The sequence below is a fragment of the Panonychus citri genome, unplaced genomic scaffold, assembly GCF_014898815.1.
Source record: "Panonychus citri isolate SS breed McGregor unplaced genomic scaffold, ASM1489881v1 Contig00108, whole genome shotgun sequence".
Lineage (NCBI taxonomy): Eukaryota > Metazoa > Arthropoda > Arachnida > Trombidiformes > Tetranychidae > Panonychus > Panonychus citri.
The window spans coordinates 1,071,878-1,088,267 of NW_026515513.1; the positions used below are offsets into that span (position 1 = coordinate 1,071,878).

Consider the following 16,390-nt stretch of genomic DNA (forward strand, 5'->3'; position numbering starts at 1 on the left):
AAATCAAAAATTTCGCTTCTTAAGATAGCACTCAGAACCATTTCGACTATGGTTCGTTTTACATCAATTGCTTGACATTAGCATAAATCGAAACATTGTTAAATCGTATGTTTATTTTCACGTGGAAATTGTTATTATGTAACAAGTTGAGACGCACAAAATCCCATCAAGAGAAATTTTTCCCGTAGACGACAGATGGAAGATTCAGACTATTTTCTAATGTGTTGATTAATTGATTTGAAATTTATAATGTCAGTGTTGATTATTAGAAAACAATAATCATGTAAATTGATTGATTTTTGACAATTGAATCCAGAAATGGGGAATAATGAAACAATTATTGACTGTTGTTGATTGACTGAATTTCCTGGTATATATACCGGTGGAAGGGTTAATCGTCGATATTAGTATCTTTTAATTGGAGATTCAAAACTGATAATTTTTGAAGATGCGTTTACAGAGTCTAATTGTAGTTTATTTACTTACATGTAAGTATTGCTTTTAATCATTACTGAATCTAATCTACTATTTTTTTTATCAAAGTGCTTTCGGTGATCGCTTTTATCACTTTGGTAGAGAGTCGACAGTTCGATGATAATAAAGTGGCCTTCCGGTCTGACAGTAAGTTTTGTAGATGATTAATATCTTGTTTTCTTTTATAAATACGTATGTTACATATGTATAATGCTAAATGAATTTTTCAATAGATCCTGGACTTTCGCAAATCAGCTTAGACGGTTCGCTCCAAAAGCGTAAGTTTCAGTAAAAGTTTTATTGTCGACTTTTGTTTTTTACTTTTTTTCTCTTCAATTACAAAAGGACACAAGCACCACCACCACCATAAACACCACCACCATAAACACCACCACCATAAACACCACCACCATGACCACCATCACCACCACGATAAACATCATCACCATGGTCACCATCATCATGATAAACACCATCGTAAGTTAAAAAACAATACTTCATGTGTTTTATAGTTGAATCGGATCCAAGTAGAAGGTATCAATAGAGTATTTACTAATTGCTCAACTTTTCTTTTCAAATCTCCCAGATCATGACAAATATGACTGGTAAAGGTCCATCTTCACGGTACCTAAAGATTGATTCGACGTCCAAATGCAACGTGAATGAATTGGAAGGAAACAAATAATGTGCAAAAGCTATTTGTTTATTTCGATATTTCAAGTTGATTCGGTTTAATCAATAAAAAGCTATTTAAGATTTGCAATTAGCTAACAAAATATTTATTTGCGCGACATCAAGATTCATTGATTCGTTGATTGATTTCAAAAATATTGTTAAGGTCTCAGTGGTTGAAAGCCGGGCTTGGGTTAGAGGATGTATCACGATTTACTTACTGACTTAAGAAATCAATTTCTTCTCTGACTTTTATTCCTGATTGAATATCAATTGCTATCACTTGAATTTCTGTATCACCGAAAATCATAAAAATGTGGTTATATTATGGAAAATTTAGATTATAATTTTTTAAGAGAATTTAATAATTGAATTTCTCTCTTATTATCTGTTCTGCTGTTGATTAGGTGAAACAATCATCTTCTTTAGGTTTCATAATCGAGGAGATTCCCGATAGTTGAAATCCAGATGACTCAAAATCTTATTCCAATAATTATCAAAACGACCCGACGGATATTGGAAACGTTGTCCAAGGATTTAAAACCAAAGATTACACTGGGATATGTCATCATTTTTTGAGAGGTCAATGTAAATATGGTGCTGGTTGTTTTCATAAACACGTCACACATCAAAAGCGTGAGTTGATAAATCATAAATTTAATCATTGTTTATCTTTGGATCTTTCAGTTCAATTGGTTTACTTTTCATTTTTTGCTGTTGATAGTTTAAGTTCTTGACGTAGAATATAAGTTTTCGTTGGCAAACTATCACTTTATCTTCAACCTCAACACTTCTAACATTAGAATAAAAGTTTTCTAAACAATTAAACTTGTACATTACTCGGAATTTTTTCGCCTCATTGCACATTCATTTCGATACAAAGTTTTATCAAATACACAAACGGGTTTGTCAGTTAATAGGCACGATTTTGGACAATCTTCAAAGTTTCGAGACTCTGTCCAAGTAAAAGATCAGAAAATCGGTGTCAATTAGCAGTTATCCTTGATTAATTTATTAATTATCGACGATTTTCACTTATCGCTTATTACAATTACGCTTTTGCATGAGACATTTATTAAAATACATTTTACCATCATCTCCACAAACGGGGTCATAGATTTCGAGGCAAAGCTTAGGACATTGTCCAGGGTCTTTAGTACATTGTTCCATAACAATAATGGTCAGATTTTTACAATAATCAAATTATCCAAAACAATTTAACACTCAATTGGTTAGAAACAATCATAAAGACAATTAACTTACCCGCAATTTTTCATTTCCATTTCACATTTTGATCGGTACATTTTACCGTCGGAAGCACAAACGGGAGCATTTGTAAAACACTGTTTAGGACAATTAGTTGATTGTTGTTGGCCTTGAGTAGCAAGAAAAAAGAACAATTAAAGAGTAATCAACTGATAACCTTTTCAAAAACCTACCCACAACAGAATGTGACCAAAGAGTAATCAATGTTATCACTGTAATAAAGATAAACATGATAACCAAGGAACGACAATTGCATGGTATTAATAATTAGTAGAAACAACAAAAAAAATTTGTTTTCTTGGTAAGGAGAATGTACACCAAAATTTAGTTTTGAGTTAAGAGTTGAAACTTTCAGGATTCATAGAGGCTATTGCAGCAAACAATTTTGACTTATTTTGAGATCGACCTGATCAGTACTTTTCGAGAAAATTAAGGTCAAAGTTCAAACTTCGGGTCCATTTTTCTCAGAGACTATATGTAGATTATTTGAGACTACTATTTTAATTATCTGCTTAAGGTTCAGAGACCATTGGTGTATAATTGTACTGAAACTTTACTCATCTTCTTTGCTTAAACATAACATAAAATATAACTGTACCTAATGAACTAATAATGCGCCCAATTTTTGTTATATATGGTCTTGTATAATCAAGTTAAGCCTGACCCAGGAAAACGCTTATCGAGCATGAGAACAAAAAGTAATACCGATTATCTGATATTTTTTGGGTGATTTTCATAATTTAAACCTCCTTGAAAGTGATTTAGATTATTTATCTGTACTGTTTATCTTGTTATTTTCCCGCAGCTAGGAAAATATTGGACCAAGAAAAATGATTCTAATCATGAAGATGAGGAAAAAAAAGTTCTGATAATATATCAAATTAACAAATGCACATCAATGCGATTAAAGCTTGAATTAAATTTCCACCCATGGTGTTAATTATTATCTTTCAGATAGTAAATTGAAATTTGCTAAAGGTTTCAATTGAATTACATTAATTTTGATCGTAAATTTTTGGTAATGAATCGGATTGGGGAAATTAAATCTTATTATTGCGGACCTGCAGAAGTGAAGAAGTGGATTAGATTAGGGACAATATTGTGATTATAAGCCCTTTGATGTACATCAGATTAGTTTGAAATTGAACAATCAATTAATTGTTAACGACTGAAATCAAATATGGAAAATTGATCAGTTTTTTGCTATAATTGTTACAATTAGTGAAAATAATTGAGTTTAAACCTTAGTGTATTCATTTATCCAATATTCTTGTCACTAGTTGATTGTACAATTCCAATGTCAAAATTTCATTGAATTTTCTCATCTCGTTATTTTTAACCTTCTCCCTTTTACTCCCCAACATCATTTCAAGGAAACTTTTCCTCTCCTTTACTCGGATGATTATTATATTGCGTTTTTGATGATTTTTATCAATGCGATTCAACTCATGGTGTTGATTGTTATTTCAGTCATCAATTCGAGAATAGATTTAGTTTCAATTAATTTACACAATTTTTCGCGAATTATTGATAATCAATTGGATTTCAGCTGATCAAATTCAGTTAAAGATCAGAAAAATTTATTAATAAACAGTAAATAGAACTGGATACAATAATGTAAAATCGATCTGGATAAACATGAGATTAGCCAAGCAGTTCGCATGCACCCTTAACGATGTTGCATTCGTCCGATTTTGCTGCGTAGTAAAAGAGGTAAGTACACTCCTCTGTTAACAACTGTGAGCAATTAAGAATTTCGAGTTAGATTAATTAGATTGTAATTATTAGAATAGGTGAGAAATTCGAAGGAAAGAAAATTTGCTAAATACTCACTTCTGTTGAGACTTCACATTCTTCTGAAAAAGTGCTGTTTTTCACACAATTAGTCATATCAATATCGAAGATGATTTCGTAGCTGGCGTCATAATCTATATTGGATTTCGCACTTTTAATATCGACAAGTTTCCGGTAGTAAAAACTCTTGGAATTGAGATTATAATGAGCAACCCCTTTCTTGGCCAATTCGATGGCTTTTTCGTCATCGGTTGCCATAGTGTCCCATGCACCGACTTTGGCCATTGTGATACCAAAAAGAGCGAGGATGATAACGAATTTCATTTTTATTAAGATGATTTAACAAGTTACAAATGTAATTAACTGTTTAAATTACTAATGAGAACTGGATTGGTTGTTGTCACAGTTGACATTGGATATTTAAAGAACTTTCTGGTTAACACGTTGTCAACCAAAATCTCCATCTTTGGACAATCCAAGGAGAAATCCATCTGACTCCTTATGTTGATCATCATTAATTGATAATTGATAATTGTTATTGTAAAGTTTGTAATTGTAGTTATCTGATTACATATGAACAGCTAACGAAGGGAAAGTACCAAAATTATCAATTCAGATAAATAATCCAGGTACTCTATTGGTTCATTCTTTATTACAATTGTAGTTGTAATATTGATTATCCAAATAAGGGAATTGATAGCTGATTATTTCCTCAATTAACCAAAAATAATCAGTATAACTCATTAAGTAAATGATAGATAAACGAATGATGAATGTGAAAACCGGTTCAATCCGTATACTCACATTGTTAGTTAATGTTCCCCGCTGGATATCTTCTCATAAATCTTAGCTATTAAATAGATTTAATTGTTTGCAATTAACTTGTTTATTAAAAAAAACAAAAATTTATTTCGAATTCAATTTAATAATTTAAGTTTTGGATTTTCCTGTCTCTGTGAATTATATCAATGTATTTTAAAATATTTAATCATTTGTTGCTTTTAAAAATCTCCCCTTATTGTTTTTCATTATCAATGAATTTGGTTAAAATTTTGCAGAAATTGGGCAAGTTATCGTTACAGATAATTTTGATTTTTTGATGTCTTTTCCTGGCTCAGACAATAGAGCTGTTCGAACGTCCCTTAATCATATCTTGACCAATTGACCAGTAAAATGTAGATAGAGACTTTCGGGTGAAAACTCCAGTTACATATTGGTTATCATTATCATTGTGATATTTTTCATATAAGATTTGATGAGTAATATTAATGAATGGATGAAACCAGTAATCCCATTAAAATTGGATCATGTCCTTACTTGATAGTTGTCTGAAAGATAAACCAATTAATTAAACAGTTGAAAAGAAAGTCAAACATTCAAGTTCATAATTATGATACCTACCGCATGTTGGATTATATTGTAACCTTTTGTTCTTCAAAGTGGAAGAGGTCAACCCTGAATCTCCCTGCCATGTTTCTGAGATTATAAGTGAAGAATGTGGTCAGTTAGAGAACAAGGCCAAATTATAAAAGGTAACTCACCTTTCTTTAAAGTGCGCTTTGAATGTTTGTCCGAGTATTTATTCACTGATATAACTCCTAAAAGATATTAAATGAAATAGAAATTTCTTCCAAATCTAGCGATAAATGATTGTTGATGAATTATGTCTTCTGCTGGTACGACATAAAATGAATATGGACTTAGGCAACTGGTAACTGTTACATCCAATTTAAAACCTTCTCTGACAATGTCTTCTTCGAGAGTGTCTACGAGAACCTCTTAAGTGTCAAGAACTTCAACTATCAACAGAGAAAAAATCACCGAAAAAACAAACAATTTAAACAAAAAGATCTAAAAATGAATGATTGATAAACTCACGTTCTTGAGGTGGAACGTTCAGATCATACAAGATCAGATCAAATTCAATTGATCTGAGATCCAATATTTTTTGATGGTTCATTACTTTGCTAATGAAAATAATGATATAACATATACAATAATGAAAACTCGAATTAGTTGAGCTTATGTACAAAGAATTAATTGAGCGAACTCAAGATCTTCTCGAGTCTCATCTTAAAGTTATCTTATGTTTACAAGGGTATTTACATGTTGATTATTTTTAGTGTCGTCTAATCAGTCAATTTAGTTTAATTGAATCAATTTAAAGGAGATTTTCTCTTTTGACAGTATTAAAATATTTGTTTACTGAGATTGAGTGAGAGATGATAACTTAGAATCAAATCATTTTTTTTAATGAGAAGTGTCCATATGAGGTCCAATGATGGATTTGGATGAAACCAGTAAGACAATTATAAGTGGATCATATCCATACTTGATTGTTGTCTGAAAATAAGACAATTAATATGATTAAATCATCTAATGTTAACAAGAAACATTCATTCGTAAATATGATACTAACCATATATTGTAACCTTTTGTTCTTCAAAGTGGAAGAGGTCAACCCTGAATCTCCCTGCCATGTCCCTGAGATTATAAGTGAAAATGTGGTCAGTTAGAGAGTAAAGTCAGCTTATAAAGGTAACTCACCTTTCCTTGAAGTGCGCTTTGAATGTTTGTCCGAGTACTAATTCACTGAAATTACGCCTAAAAGATATTAAATGAAATAGAAAATTTATTTGATTGTGAGAACAGAGATAATCGGAAGAAAGCCAATAATACTTACATGACTTCATCAGTGACACAAAATCCTGATGGCACTTCCATGGCACAGTGGACTGCGAATGCTGGTAAGGTCGCAAATTTTGGCTTGAGAGTGAAAACATCACGTCTTTCAACAATCAACTCGACACCAGTGTCGATATTCATTACTGTTAGTTCATCTTCATCAAGACTCATATCGATGACTCTTGCTCGGTAGAATAAGATTCTCTCAGTTGGATCAATGAGATCGTAATTTCTTCCAACTCTAGAGTCAAAGGATTGTTGATGAATTATGTCTTCTGCTGGTACTTCATAAAATGAATATGGACTTAGGCAACTGGTAACTGTTAAATCCAATTTAAAACCTTCTCTGACAATGTCTTCTTCGAGAGTGTCTACGAGAACCTCTTAAGTGTCAAGAACTTCAACTATCAACAGAGAAAAAATCACCGAAAAAACAAACAATTTAAACAAAAAGATCTAAAAATGAATGATTGATTAACTCGCGTTCTTGAGGTGGAACTTTTATATGAACACAACCAGCACCATCATTACAGCGACCTCTCAAAAATGACATATTCCAGGATAATTTTTGGTTTTAAATCCTTGGACAACGTTTCCAATATCCGTTGGGTCGTGTTGATAATTATTGGAATAAGATTTTGAGTCATCTGGATTTCAACTATCGGGAATCTCCTCGATGATGCTACCTAAAGAAGATAATTGCTTGACTCCATCAAGAACTTTAATTAGTTATGTAAAATTGGCACACAATAATAAATTTTTTCAATTCTTTTCTCTATTTTGTATTTATTAAATGAAATGATCATAATAATATAAAAATAAAAGGACTGATGTTGATTAACCATTAACAAATTACACCACAAATTTTGACGTGCCTGTGATGGAAGGATTAGAAGATAGGCATTTTTCAATCTAAAAACATTTCAAGAGCCAAGTTTATAAGAAAAGTCTGTATCTCAGCTCACTTTTAACGGAATATCTTCAAACCCAAGATTTAAGTGTAACTTTTTGTGCTCTGACACACGGAGACCTTAAAATGACCTTTGAACGCTACCTTAGTTAAATGACCTTGAAAATCTTAGGGCCGAGCGCTTCAATTCTGTTTAGTCCTCTGGTTAAGTCCGACATTCATATGACTTTTAATTCTGGCGATATTCAGTGCAATAGCCGTAGTGGATAAAAAACGCCCTGTACATCAGGTCAGATTTTTTTCATTCTCGATTGCACAGCAAAAATGTGCAGCTTTTGTTTCGTGTTTTGGTTCAGAAAATTTCCTTATATGATTTTATCAATGAAAGTTACACCGTTTTATTGGGGAAATCCTTCGATTGAATTAGATACTAAGATACAGATAAACCTTCACGTGAACATCATGCATCATTAATAAATCAACAGAATTGTTTTTTGAAAACCATATAACACAAAAACATAAAGTAAATGAATTGTGATTGAACATTTCACCTTCTAAACGATCAATTCGACTGATTAGGTAATCAAACAAATTATGCAAAAAAATAAAACTGGTTTTTATCCATAGATGCATTATCTTCAATCTATTTGTATTTAATCACTTCAATTATGATAGTGTTGAAGGTTAAATTTTGTATCTTTGATAGAATCTGAATCAATTGTTTTTCGTTTTGGATTATTTCGTCGAATACGTGCAAACAACCCTGTTGAGAATCGCTAAGTATATAAATTATTAGCATCACTCAATAATTTTAAGTTTCGAATAAAGTGATCAACTATACAACAGTTAAAGTAAAATGAATTCTACTCGTTTCATTATCTTATGCCTTCTCATGGCGTTGATCGTCAATAAAAGTCAATGTGATTTTGATTTGGCTGCATCTCAAGCCAAATTACCAGAGTTTATGACTAGTGAAATTTTCTGGGTTCGTGCCGAAGCCAAGATGATGTATAGTAATCCTGACGAAGTTTTACTAACTTCTATTCGGATGGTGAGAAATCATTATAACTATGCAGCTGAGATCAGCGATGGTCCAAATACAACTCGCATCATTCAAAATCTTTCCAAAACAGGAAGATACATAATCGATACTGAAACTGGTGAATGCAAATCTGAAGATTTATATACGCAAGAGATCTTTGTTGGTAATTTAGCTGTTACGTGGCCATTTCACATTTCCGTTGGTTTTAATTTACTCAAATCAATGCTAGGCAAAAGTGGAATATATTCAAATTATGCAGGACAAGTTGAGACTGATGGTGGACTCATGGATGTATGGGAATACGATCTCAATTCATTTTTTCAGCAAGCCTACCATACGGATGCCTCTGTAAACTACTATTTTCCAGTAATTGACAGATCCGAAAACCCTCATCAAGCGCCAGCTAAATTAGTAATGAAACCAAAAAATGGCGAACATTTACCGATGTCATTTCGTATTCCAAACCAGATAGAGATTGTCTTTTCTGACTATGCTGAGTCAGATTTTGGTCACTCAAATCTTTTTGATTTATCAAGTTGTTTGGATGGTAACGGCGAATTTAACCGACAACGCTTCACCACCATCTAGAGATTAGTTTAATATCTACAAATCTTACAGATAACCATAAAACATATATGGAGCCAACTCTGTTTAATTAATAAAAACTATTAATATTTAAGATTTGCAGCAAAATAACATATAACCTATTCAAGCTATATTGAGATTCATTTAATAACGATGATTTAATACTTATTAGTTAATATAAAAGAATTTATTCAATTTTTGAAAACGGCTTTTTTCGGCCTTTGGAAAATCAGTTCAAATTGTAGACCATTAGTACATTTATTTGTGGCAAGTTTAAGTTCTAGGTTCTCAACAATGTCCTCATGGTATGTTTCATTTTGAAGCTAAATGCCCTCAAGTTAGGATTTGAGAAACCCACGCGTGAAATGACTTCTCCTGTTGTTAATCGAAAGATCAATATATGAACTATGTCTGTACAAAATTCCCTACCTGTATCTATCACCATTCTTAAGATACGAGGTACAATCTAAGTTTCGACGGCAATTGTGGCCGAGCGGAACATTTTAGAGAAGTTTTGATTAGATAAAACATTGTTTTTTGGTGTGTGCTATCAGAGTTGTGACCTTATTTTAAGTTTTACGAAAGCTGATTTTGGGTGATACATACCCTTTTATGTTTTTGCAGTTAAAAAAGTTAATTTCAACCCTTACGAATTACCCGCTCTCTAAATCGTACTTAAATCTATTACAAGTAGTAGCTTCTCCCTCAGGTAAACATGGACAAAGTGATTTGGGTTATCTGATTTTCAACTTGAATTTGTGTATTTTTTTGTTAGCTAAGGAAGCTAGCTAATTCCTGTTTCCTTTTAGAATCCCTATTAGCTCACCTTCTCGAGGTCCATGAAGAGAATCTCAACTTCACTTTGGAGTCGAGATTTTTGCTTCTCAAGAGAACTGTATTTGTTCTTTTTTCAAATCAATGGCCACAACCCAAACAGCTAAACAGGGACTCCAAGCCCACCACGATATAATTCACCGACAATTGCAACAAGCTGTTGACCAATTGGGAGCTCAACAACGACGAAACCAAGCTCTTCAAGCTGAATTTGACGATCTTAGAGTTACCCTTGCACAGACATTTCGGACTAAGCAAACCATTGAACAATAATACGAGGAATCATAAACAAGAATTAATGAACTGACCACAATTAACATCTACTTATCATCAGCCAAGAGTAAATTAGGAACCGAGTATTTTGCTACTCAAGCTGATCATGATGAAGTTCACAAGGAGCTTGTAGCTAGTATTTTTAAGTTTTTTAGTAGCTTTTTTCATCGTTAAAAAGCTATCCAATGAGAGAAAAACTTACCATTAAGCACAAATTCACCAGAGAAATTAATTGTGTAACAAGAACGATAAGATTGAATCAATCAACCGACCATTGCTTAGAGTAGGTTATTCCATAACAATGTAAAGATCGGTAGGAGTATCACAAAAATCATAAGCTTGTGAAATTTTCATTGTTCTTGTTAGTAAGATACACTGATGAAGGAGATCATATGAAACAATTGAGTTATCACATGAATAATATTTATAAAGCGACTGAATTATTATTTTGAACAATGAGTTGATTATTCATTATGTTAGCAATTGTATTTGGACCTTTACCCTTTTAAACAAACAATTATATTGATTGAATTATCAAATGAATAATGAAAAACAACAATATGGCTGATTTTTGTCCATAGATGGATTATCTTCAATCTATTTCTTTGCAAATGATTTAATTTTGACAATACTGAAAGAAAAATCAGATTCAATTGGAGATAAACTGGTGAATGAGATAATATGAAACAATTAAGTAATCATATGAATAATAACATCGACAAGTAATTACGATGAACACTTATCGGTCTTTGTTTGGTACAGTGATAATGCCTTAGGCCAAGGTAAAGATATTTTGGTCAATGCGGCTCTGGTCAAGGCCAATTATGCTTTCACCGATTCAATGGATTGGGTCTTGGAAGCTGATGCTCAGTCCAAAGAGAAAACTCCCACAAACTACCAAAACAAGAAATTAGTTTAGATAAAATTAGTGTCGCTACCTTTTCGCAGATCAGATCAAATTCAATTGATCTGAGATCCAATATTTTTTGATGGTTCATTACTTTGCTAATGAAAATAATGATATAACATATACAATAATGAAAACTCGAATTAGTTGAGCTTATGTACAAAGAATTAATTGAGCGAACTCAAGATCTTCTCGAGTCTCATCTTAAAGTTATCTTATGTTTACAAGGGTATTTACATGTTGATTATTTTTAGTGTCGTCTAATCAGTCAATTTAGTTTAATTGAATCAATTTAAAGGAGATTTTCTCTTTTGACAGTATTAAAATATTTGTTTACTGAGATTGAGTGAGAGATGATAACTTAGAATCAAATCATTTTTTTTAATGAGAAGTGTCCATATGAGGTCCAATGATGGATTTGGATGAAACCAGTAAGACAATTATAAGTGGATCATATCCATACTTGATTGTTGTCTGAAAAATAAGACAATTAATATGATTAAATCATCTAATGTTAACAAGAAACATTCATTCGTAAATATGATACTAACCATATATTGTAACCTTTTGTTCTTCAAAGTGGAAGAGGTCAACCCTGAATCTCCCTGCCATGTCCCTGAGATTATAAGTGAAAATGTGGTCAGTTAGAGAGTAAAGTCAGCTTATAAAGGTAACTCACCTTTCCTTGAAGTGCGCTTTGAATGTTTGTCCGAGTACTAATTCACTGAAATTACGCCTAAAAGATATTAAATGAAATAGAAAATTTATTTGATTGTGAGAACAGAGATAATCGGAAGAAAGCCAATAATACTTACATGACTTCATCAGTGACACAAAATCCTGATGGCACTTCCATGGCACAGTGGACTGCGAATGCTGGTAAGGTCGCAAATTTTGGCTTGAGAGTGAAAACATCACGTCTTTCAACAATCAACTCGACACCAGTGTCGATATTCATTACTTTTAGTTCATCTTCATCAAGACTCATATCTACGACTTTTGCTCGGAAGAATGGCTCAGCCCGAACAGCAATAAGACTTCCTATTGCAAGGAAAATAACCATGTTTTCCTTATTTTCGGGCTTTCAATTAAGTTCTGCAATTTCCCTCATCAGAATAAGATTCTCTCAGTTGGATCAATGAGATCGTAATTTCTTCCAACTCTAGAGTCAAAGGATTGTTGATGAATTATGTCTTCTGCTGACATAAAATGAATATGGACTTAGGCAACTGGTAACTGTTACATCCAATTTACAACCTTTTCTGACAATATCTCGTTCGAGAGTGTCCACGAGAACCTCTTCAGTGTCAAGAACTTCAACTATCAACAGACAAAAAATCACCGAAAGAAAACCGAATTAAACTAAAAGATCTAAAAATAATTGATTGATTAACTCACGTTCTTGAGGTGTAACGTGTTTATGAACACAACCAGCACCATATTTACATTGGCCTCTCAAAAAATGATGACATATTCCAGGATAATCTTTGGTTTTAAATCCTTGGACAACGTTTCCAATATCCGTCGGGTCGTATTGATAATTATTGGAATAAGATTTCGCGTCTTCTGCCATTGGATTCCAATTATCGGGAATCTCCTCGATGATGGCACCTAAAGAAGATGATTGTTTCACCTAATTAATAGCAGAACAGATAATAAGAGAGAAATACAATTATTACAATAAAATTGTAAATTCTCTTAAAAATTATAATCTAAATTGTCTAATGATTATCCAATTAACAACAGTAAAATGATGGGTTGAGATGCAAGAAAATTATAAAATGATTAATCGGTGGCGATGTTGATGTTGATGTTGATGTTGATGTTGATGATTGATTTAAATCCATGCAACGAGTTAATTTAAAAAGTTACACTTGAAGGTAAGTCACCAATTAAAAAACATGCTGATCAATTGAAACGAGAATTTAAAAAAGCAGTAAAGGTTATCAAACAATTAAGTTAAATTTTAACTGAAATCAAAACTACAGTTAACACTTTCATTAATATGATCCATTAGGAATTGTCTGTTGTTATTATAGCAGTTAGAAAATGAAGCGGTAAAATTAGTTAACTAACAATTTAACACTACCTGTATAACGTAAGTACTTACAGTGTGCAGATCGATTGAATTTGATCTGATCTACGAACAGGTGGTGACACTGATACAAATGTTATTATTGTGTATTTACACTTAAACACAGAGAAGATAAAGTCCAGGGAGATAATTAAGACAAGTTGTTGATCTAAATTGAAATGAGAAATTGAAAAAATGAGGCAGATTAGATTTGATTGGAATACTAATCAACAGGCACGAAGGTCAATTTGTTGTCTTAAGATAGTAAGTTGTGATAGATGGTTTAAACAAAGGAGAAGACAAGAGTAAGATTATTTTGCTAAAGCAAAAAATTACCTGTCCCGATTTTTGGCGCATGTGTGATTTATTCAATTTATAGTGCGCGCTTTAGCTAAAAGCTTTACTACACGTTTTTTTGTCTTATTAACTGTTAACAAGCGGGAAAAACTTTCTTACGAAAGTTTGTTAAGGTTGTTTGCCAGACCCGTGGTTTATTGAAATGGAAATCGTTTTTAAAAAAAAATTCAAAACTAAATTTTTTTCTTAGCTCACTTCTCTCTTTTCCTCTTTCTTTCTCTCTTTCTTTCTCCTTCATCAGTTCATTTTTATCGGTAAAACCATGAAATTCATTGTTAGTATGTTTATCCTAAGGCCAAAGTACCGTGAATCCATTCAAAGTGTAGGAATGTTCTCGAGATAGAAGTAGCATTAAGTGTTACGATAAAAATGAGCTGTGTTCCAATTTTCGACTTGAACGGATTAGATGAGTTTACTTCAATTGGATCATTTTCAATAAAATGCTTGCTGTTTCAAATTAATGATTTTGTATTCCTTTACAAGCGATTTGACTGTAAGATTTTCAGATAAAAAATATCTCTACCTAATTTAGGTTTAGTTGTTTGATAGACAGAATCTCCCACTTGAACACGTAGGTTAGTGATTAACAATAGGTTTTATAAGTCACAATTTCGAAATTGACAATTTGACAGAACAATAAAAAATTTTTCCCAATCAAAACAGTGACGATCGATAACTGTTTTTCAAATTTTCCGAAATTACAGATTGTTCATTTGATTGATATCATTGTGATATCCTTTAATTATAAGATTGATTGTCAGAAATTGAGAAATTAATTACGACTTTTTAAGCTGTTAATGTTAGATTATCACCCAATATAACACTAAATAAGCCAAAAAAGTTTTCCTTTCAATCAAAAAGAGGCACCAAGAACAATTATTGACCAAAGACTTATCAAATCAAAAATTTCGCTTCTTAAGATAGCACTCAGAACCATTTCGACTATGGTTCGTTTTACATCAATTGCTTGACATTAGCATAAATCGAAACATTGTTAAATCGTATGTTTATTTTCACGTGGAAATTGTTATTATGTAACAAGTTGAGACGCACAAAATCCCATCAAGAGAAATTTTTCCCGTAGACGACAGATGGAAGATTCAGACTATTTTCTAATGTGTTGATTAATTGATTTGAAATTTATAATGTCAGTGTTGATTATTAGAAAACAATAATCATGTAAATTGATTGATTTTTGACAATTGAATCCAGAAATGGGGAATAATGAAACAATTATTGACTGTTGTTGATTGACTGAATTTCCTGGTATATATACCGGTGGAAGGGTTAATCGTCGATATTAGTATCTTTTAATTGGAGATTCAAAACTGATAATTTTTGAAGATGCGTTTACAGAGTCTAATTGTAGTTTATTTACTTACATGTAAGTATTGCTTTTAATCATTACTGAATCTAATCTACTATTTTTTATCAAAGTGCTTTCGGTGATCGCTTTATCACTTTGGTAGAGAGTCGACAGTTCGATGATAATAAAGTGGCCTTCCGGTCTGACAGTAAGTTTTGTAGATGATTAATATCTTGTTTTCTTTTATAAATACGTATGTTACATATGTATAATGCTAAATGAATTTTTCAATAGATCCTGGACTTTCGCAAATCAGCTTAGACGGTTCGCTCCAAAAGCGTAAGTTTCAGTAAAAGTTTTATTGTCGACTTTTGTTTTTTACTTTTTTTCTCTTCAATTACAAAAGGACACAAGCACCACCACCACCATAAACACCACCACCATAAACACCACCACCATGACCACCATCACCACCACGATAAACATCACCACGGTCACCATCATCATGATAAACACCATCGTAAGTTAAAAAACAATACTTCATGTGTTTTATAGTTGAATCGGATCCAAGTAGAAGGTATCAATAGAGTATTTACTAATTGCTCAACTTTTCTTTTCAAATCTCCCAGATCATGACAAATATGACTGGTAAAGGTCCATCTTCACGGTACCTAAAGATTGATTCGACGTCCAAATGCAACGTGAATGAATTGGAAGGAAACAAATAATGTGCAAAAGCTATTTGTTTATTTCGATATTTCAAGTTGATTCGGTTTAACCAATAAAAAGCTATTTAAGATTTGCAATCAGCTAACAAAATATTTATTTGCGCGACATTAAGATTCATTGATTCGTTGATTGATTTCAAAAATATTGTTAAGGTCTCAGTGGTTGAAAGCCGGGCTTGGGTTAAGGATGTATCACGATTTACTTATTGACTTAAGAAATCAATTTCTGCTCTGACTTTTCTTCCTGATTGAACATCAATTGCTGTCACTTTAATTTCTGTATCACCGAAAATCATATTGGTTTGAATTTCTCGTCCACGGGAATTGTTTGTATTGCCGTTGATTGAAAATTCTAATAATGTAGCTGGTTATGGTGTTGGAACTGGAGGAGGTGCTGTTGACGGGGAATCGGATTCTTTTTTCTTCTTCCGCGAATCGTGAATATTATCACTATTATCATCATCAGCTGTATTTCCATCATCT

At 32.3% G+C, this 16,390-nt stretch overlaps 4 protein-coding genes and 1 long non-coding RNA gene across 9 annotated transcripts; 2 read left to right on the top strand and 3 right to left on the bottom strand.

The window, feature by feature from the left end:
• Window positions 1-334: 334 nt before the first annotated feature.
• On the top strand, window positions 335-1,237 carry LOC128389388 (uncharacterized histidine-rich protein DDB_G0274557-like). The gene is made up of 5 exons (XM_053348962.1): window positions 335-488; window positions 544-621; window positions 708-752; window positions 820-951; window positions 1,061-1,237. Exons 1-5 carry the CDS (start codon window positions 449-451, stop codon window positions 1,081-1,083), a joined length of 318 nt encoding a protein of 105 aa, XP_053204937.1. The 5' UTR covers window positions 335-448; the 3' UTR covers window positions 1,084-1,237.
• Window positions 1,238-3,970: 2,733 nt separating this feature from the next.
• Window positions 3,971-4,615, bottom strand: LOC128389386 (cystatin-1-like). Its single transcript, XM_053348961.1, has 2 exons — window positions 4,246-4,615; window positions 3,971-4,149 (listed from the first exon to the last, which is right to left on the bottom strand). The coding sequence occupies exons 1-2, from the start codon at window positions 4,528-4,530 to the stop codon at window positions 4,057-4,059; spliced, it is 378 nt and encodes a 125-aa protein (XP_053204936.1). The 5' UTR covers window positions 4,531-4,615; the 3' UTR covers window positions 3,971-4,056.
• Window positions 4,616-6,184: 1,569 nt separating this feature from the next.
• On the bottom strand, window positions 6,185-7,680 carry LOC128389389 (uncharacterized). The gene is made up of 4 exons (XM_053348963.1): window positions 6,890-7,680; window positions 6,754-6,810; window positions 6,626-6,690; window positions 6,185-6,549 (listed from the first exon to the last, which is right to left on the bottom strand). Exons 1-4 carry the CDS (start codon window positions 7,060-7,062, stop codon window positions 6,527-6,529), a joined length of 318 nt encoding a protein of 105 aa, XP_053204938.1. The 5' UTR covers window positions 7,063-7,680; the 3' UTR covers window positions 6,185-6,526.
• A 3,455-nt stretch (window positions 7,681-11,135) lies between these two features.
• LOC128389385 (uncharacterized) lies at window positions 11,136-14,012 on the bottom strand. 5 transcript variants are annotated; one of them, XM_053348956.1, is made up of 5 exons: window positions 12,841-14,012; window positions 12,258-12,762; window positions 12,122-12,178; window positions 11,994-12,058; window positions 11,136-11,916 (listed from the first exon to the last, which is right to left on the bottom strand). In XM_053348956.1, exons 2-5 carry the CDS (start codon window positions 12,503-12,505, stop codon window positions 11,894-11,896), a joined length of 393 nt encoding a protein of 130 aa, XP_053204931.1. In that variant the 5' UTR covers window positions 12,506-12,762; window positions 12,841-14,012; the 3' UTR covers window positions 11,136-11,893. The 5 variants fall into 5 exon arrangements, with proteins under 5 accessions (XP_053204931.1, XP_053204934.1, XP_053204935.1 ...); XM_053348959.1 differs by lacking the exons at window positions 11,136-11,916; window positions 11,994-12,058; window positions 12,122-12,178 and having other exon boundaries at window positions 12,524-12,762; window positions 12,841-13,053; window positions 13,553-13,852; XM_053348960.1 differs by lacking the exons at window positions 11,136-11,916; window positions 11,994-12,058; window positions 12,122-12,178 and having other exon boundaries at window positions 12,524-12,762; window positions 12,841-13,075; window positions 13,532-13,851.
• A 1,108-nt stretch (window positions 14,013-15,120) lies between these two features.
• LOC128389391 (uncharacterized) lies at window positions 15,121-15,985 on the top strand. Its single transcript, XR_008325459.1, has 5 exons — window positions 15,121-15,257; window positions 15,311-15,387; window positions 15,474-15,518; window positions 15,586-15,699; window positions 15,809-15,985. It is a non-coding gene; the product is annotated as an uncharacterized LOC128389391 (long non-coding RNA).
• Window positions 15,986-16,390: the final 405 nt, after the last annotated feature.

Excerpts from the sequence above, each read along its gene's own strand:
- LOC128389388 (XM_053348962.1), top strand. The coding sequence starts at position 449 with ATGCGTTTACAGAGTCTAATTGTAGTTTATTTACTTACAT. Across the intron at positions 622-707 it reads AGTGGCCTTCCGGTCTGACA|ATCCTGGACTTTCGCAAATC; the intron begins GTAAGTTTTGTA and ends ATTTTTCAATAG. Across the intron at positions 753-819 it reads AGACGGTTCGCTCCAAAAGC|GACACAAGCACCACCACCAC; the intron begins GTAAGTTTCAGT and ends CAATTACAAAAG.
- LOC128389386 (XM_053348961.1), bottom strand. The coding sequence starts at position 4,530 with ATGAAATTCGTTATCATCCTCGCTCTTTTTGGTATCACAATGGCCAAA. Across the intron at positions 4,150-4,245 it reads AATGTGAAGTCTCAACAGAA|TTGTTAACAGAGGAGTGTAC; the intron begins GTGAGTATTTAG and ends AATTGCTCACAG.
- LOC128389389 (XM_053348963.1), bottom strand. The coding sequence starts at position 7,062 with ATGAGTCTTGATGAAGATGAACTAACAGTAATGAATATCGACACTGGT. Across the intron at positions 6,811-6,889 it reads TGTGTCACTGATGAAGTCAT|GCGTAATTTCAGTGAATTAG; the intron begins GTAAGTATTATT and ends AATATCTTTTAG. Across the intron at positions 6,691-6,753 it reads AAAGCGCACTTCAAGGAAAG|GGACATGGCAGGGAGATTCA; the intron begins GTGAGTTACCTT and ends TTATAATCTCAG.
- LOC128389385 (XM_053348956.1), bottom strand. The coding sequence starts at position 12,505 with ATGGTTATTTTCCTTGCAATAGGAAGTCTTATTGCTGTTCGGGCTGAG. Across the intron at positions 12,179-12,257 it reads TGTGTCACTGATGAAGTCAT|GCGTAATTTCAGTGAATTAG; the intron begins GTAAGTATTATT and ends AATATCTTTTAG. Across the intron at positions 12,059-12,121 it reads AAAGCGCACTTCAAGGAAAG|GGACATGGCAGGGAGATTCA; the intron begins GTGAGTTACCTT and ends TTATAATCTCAG.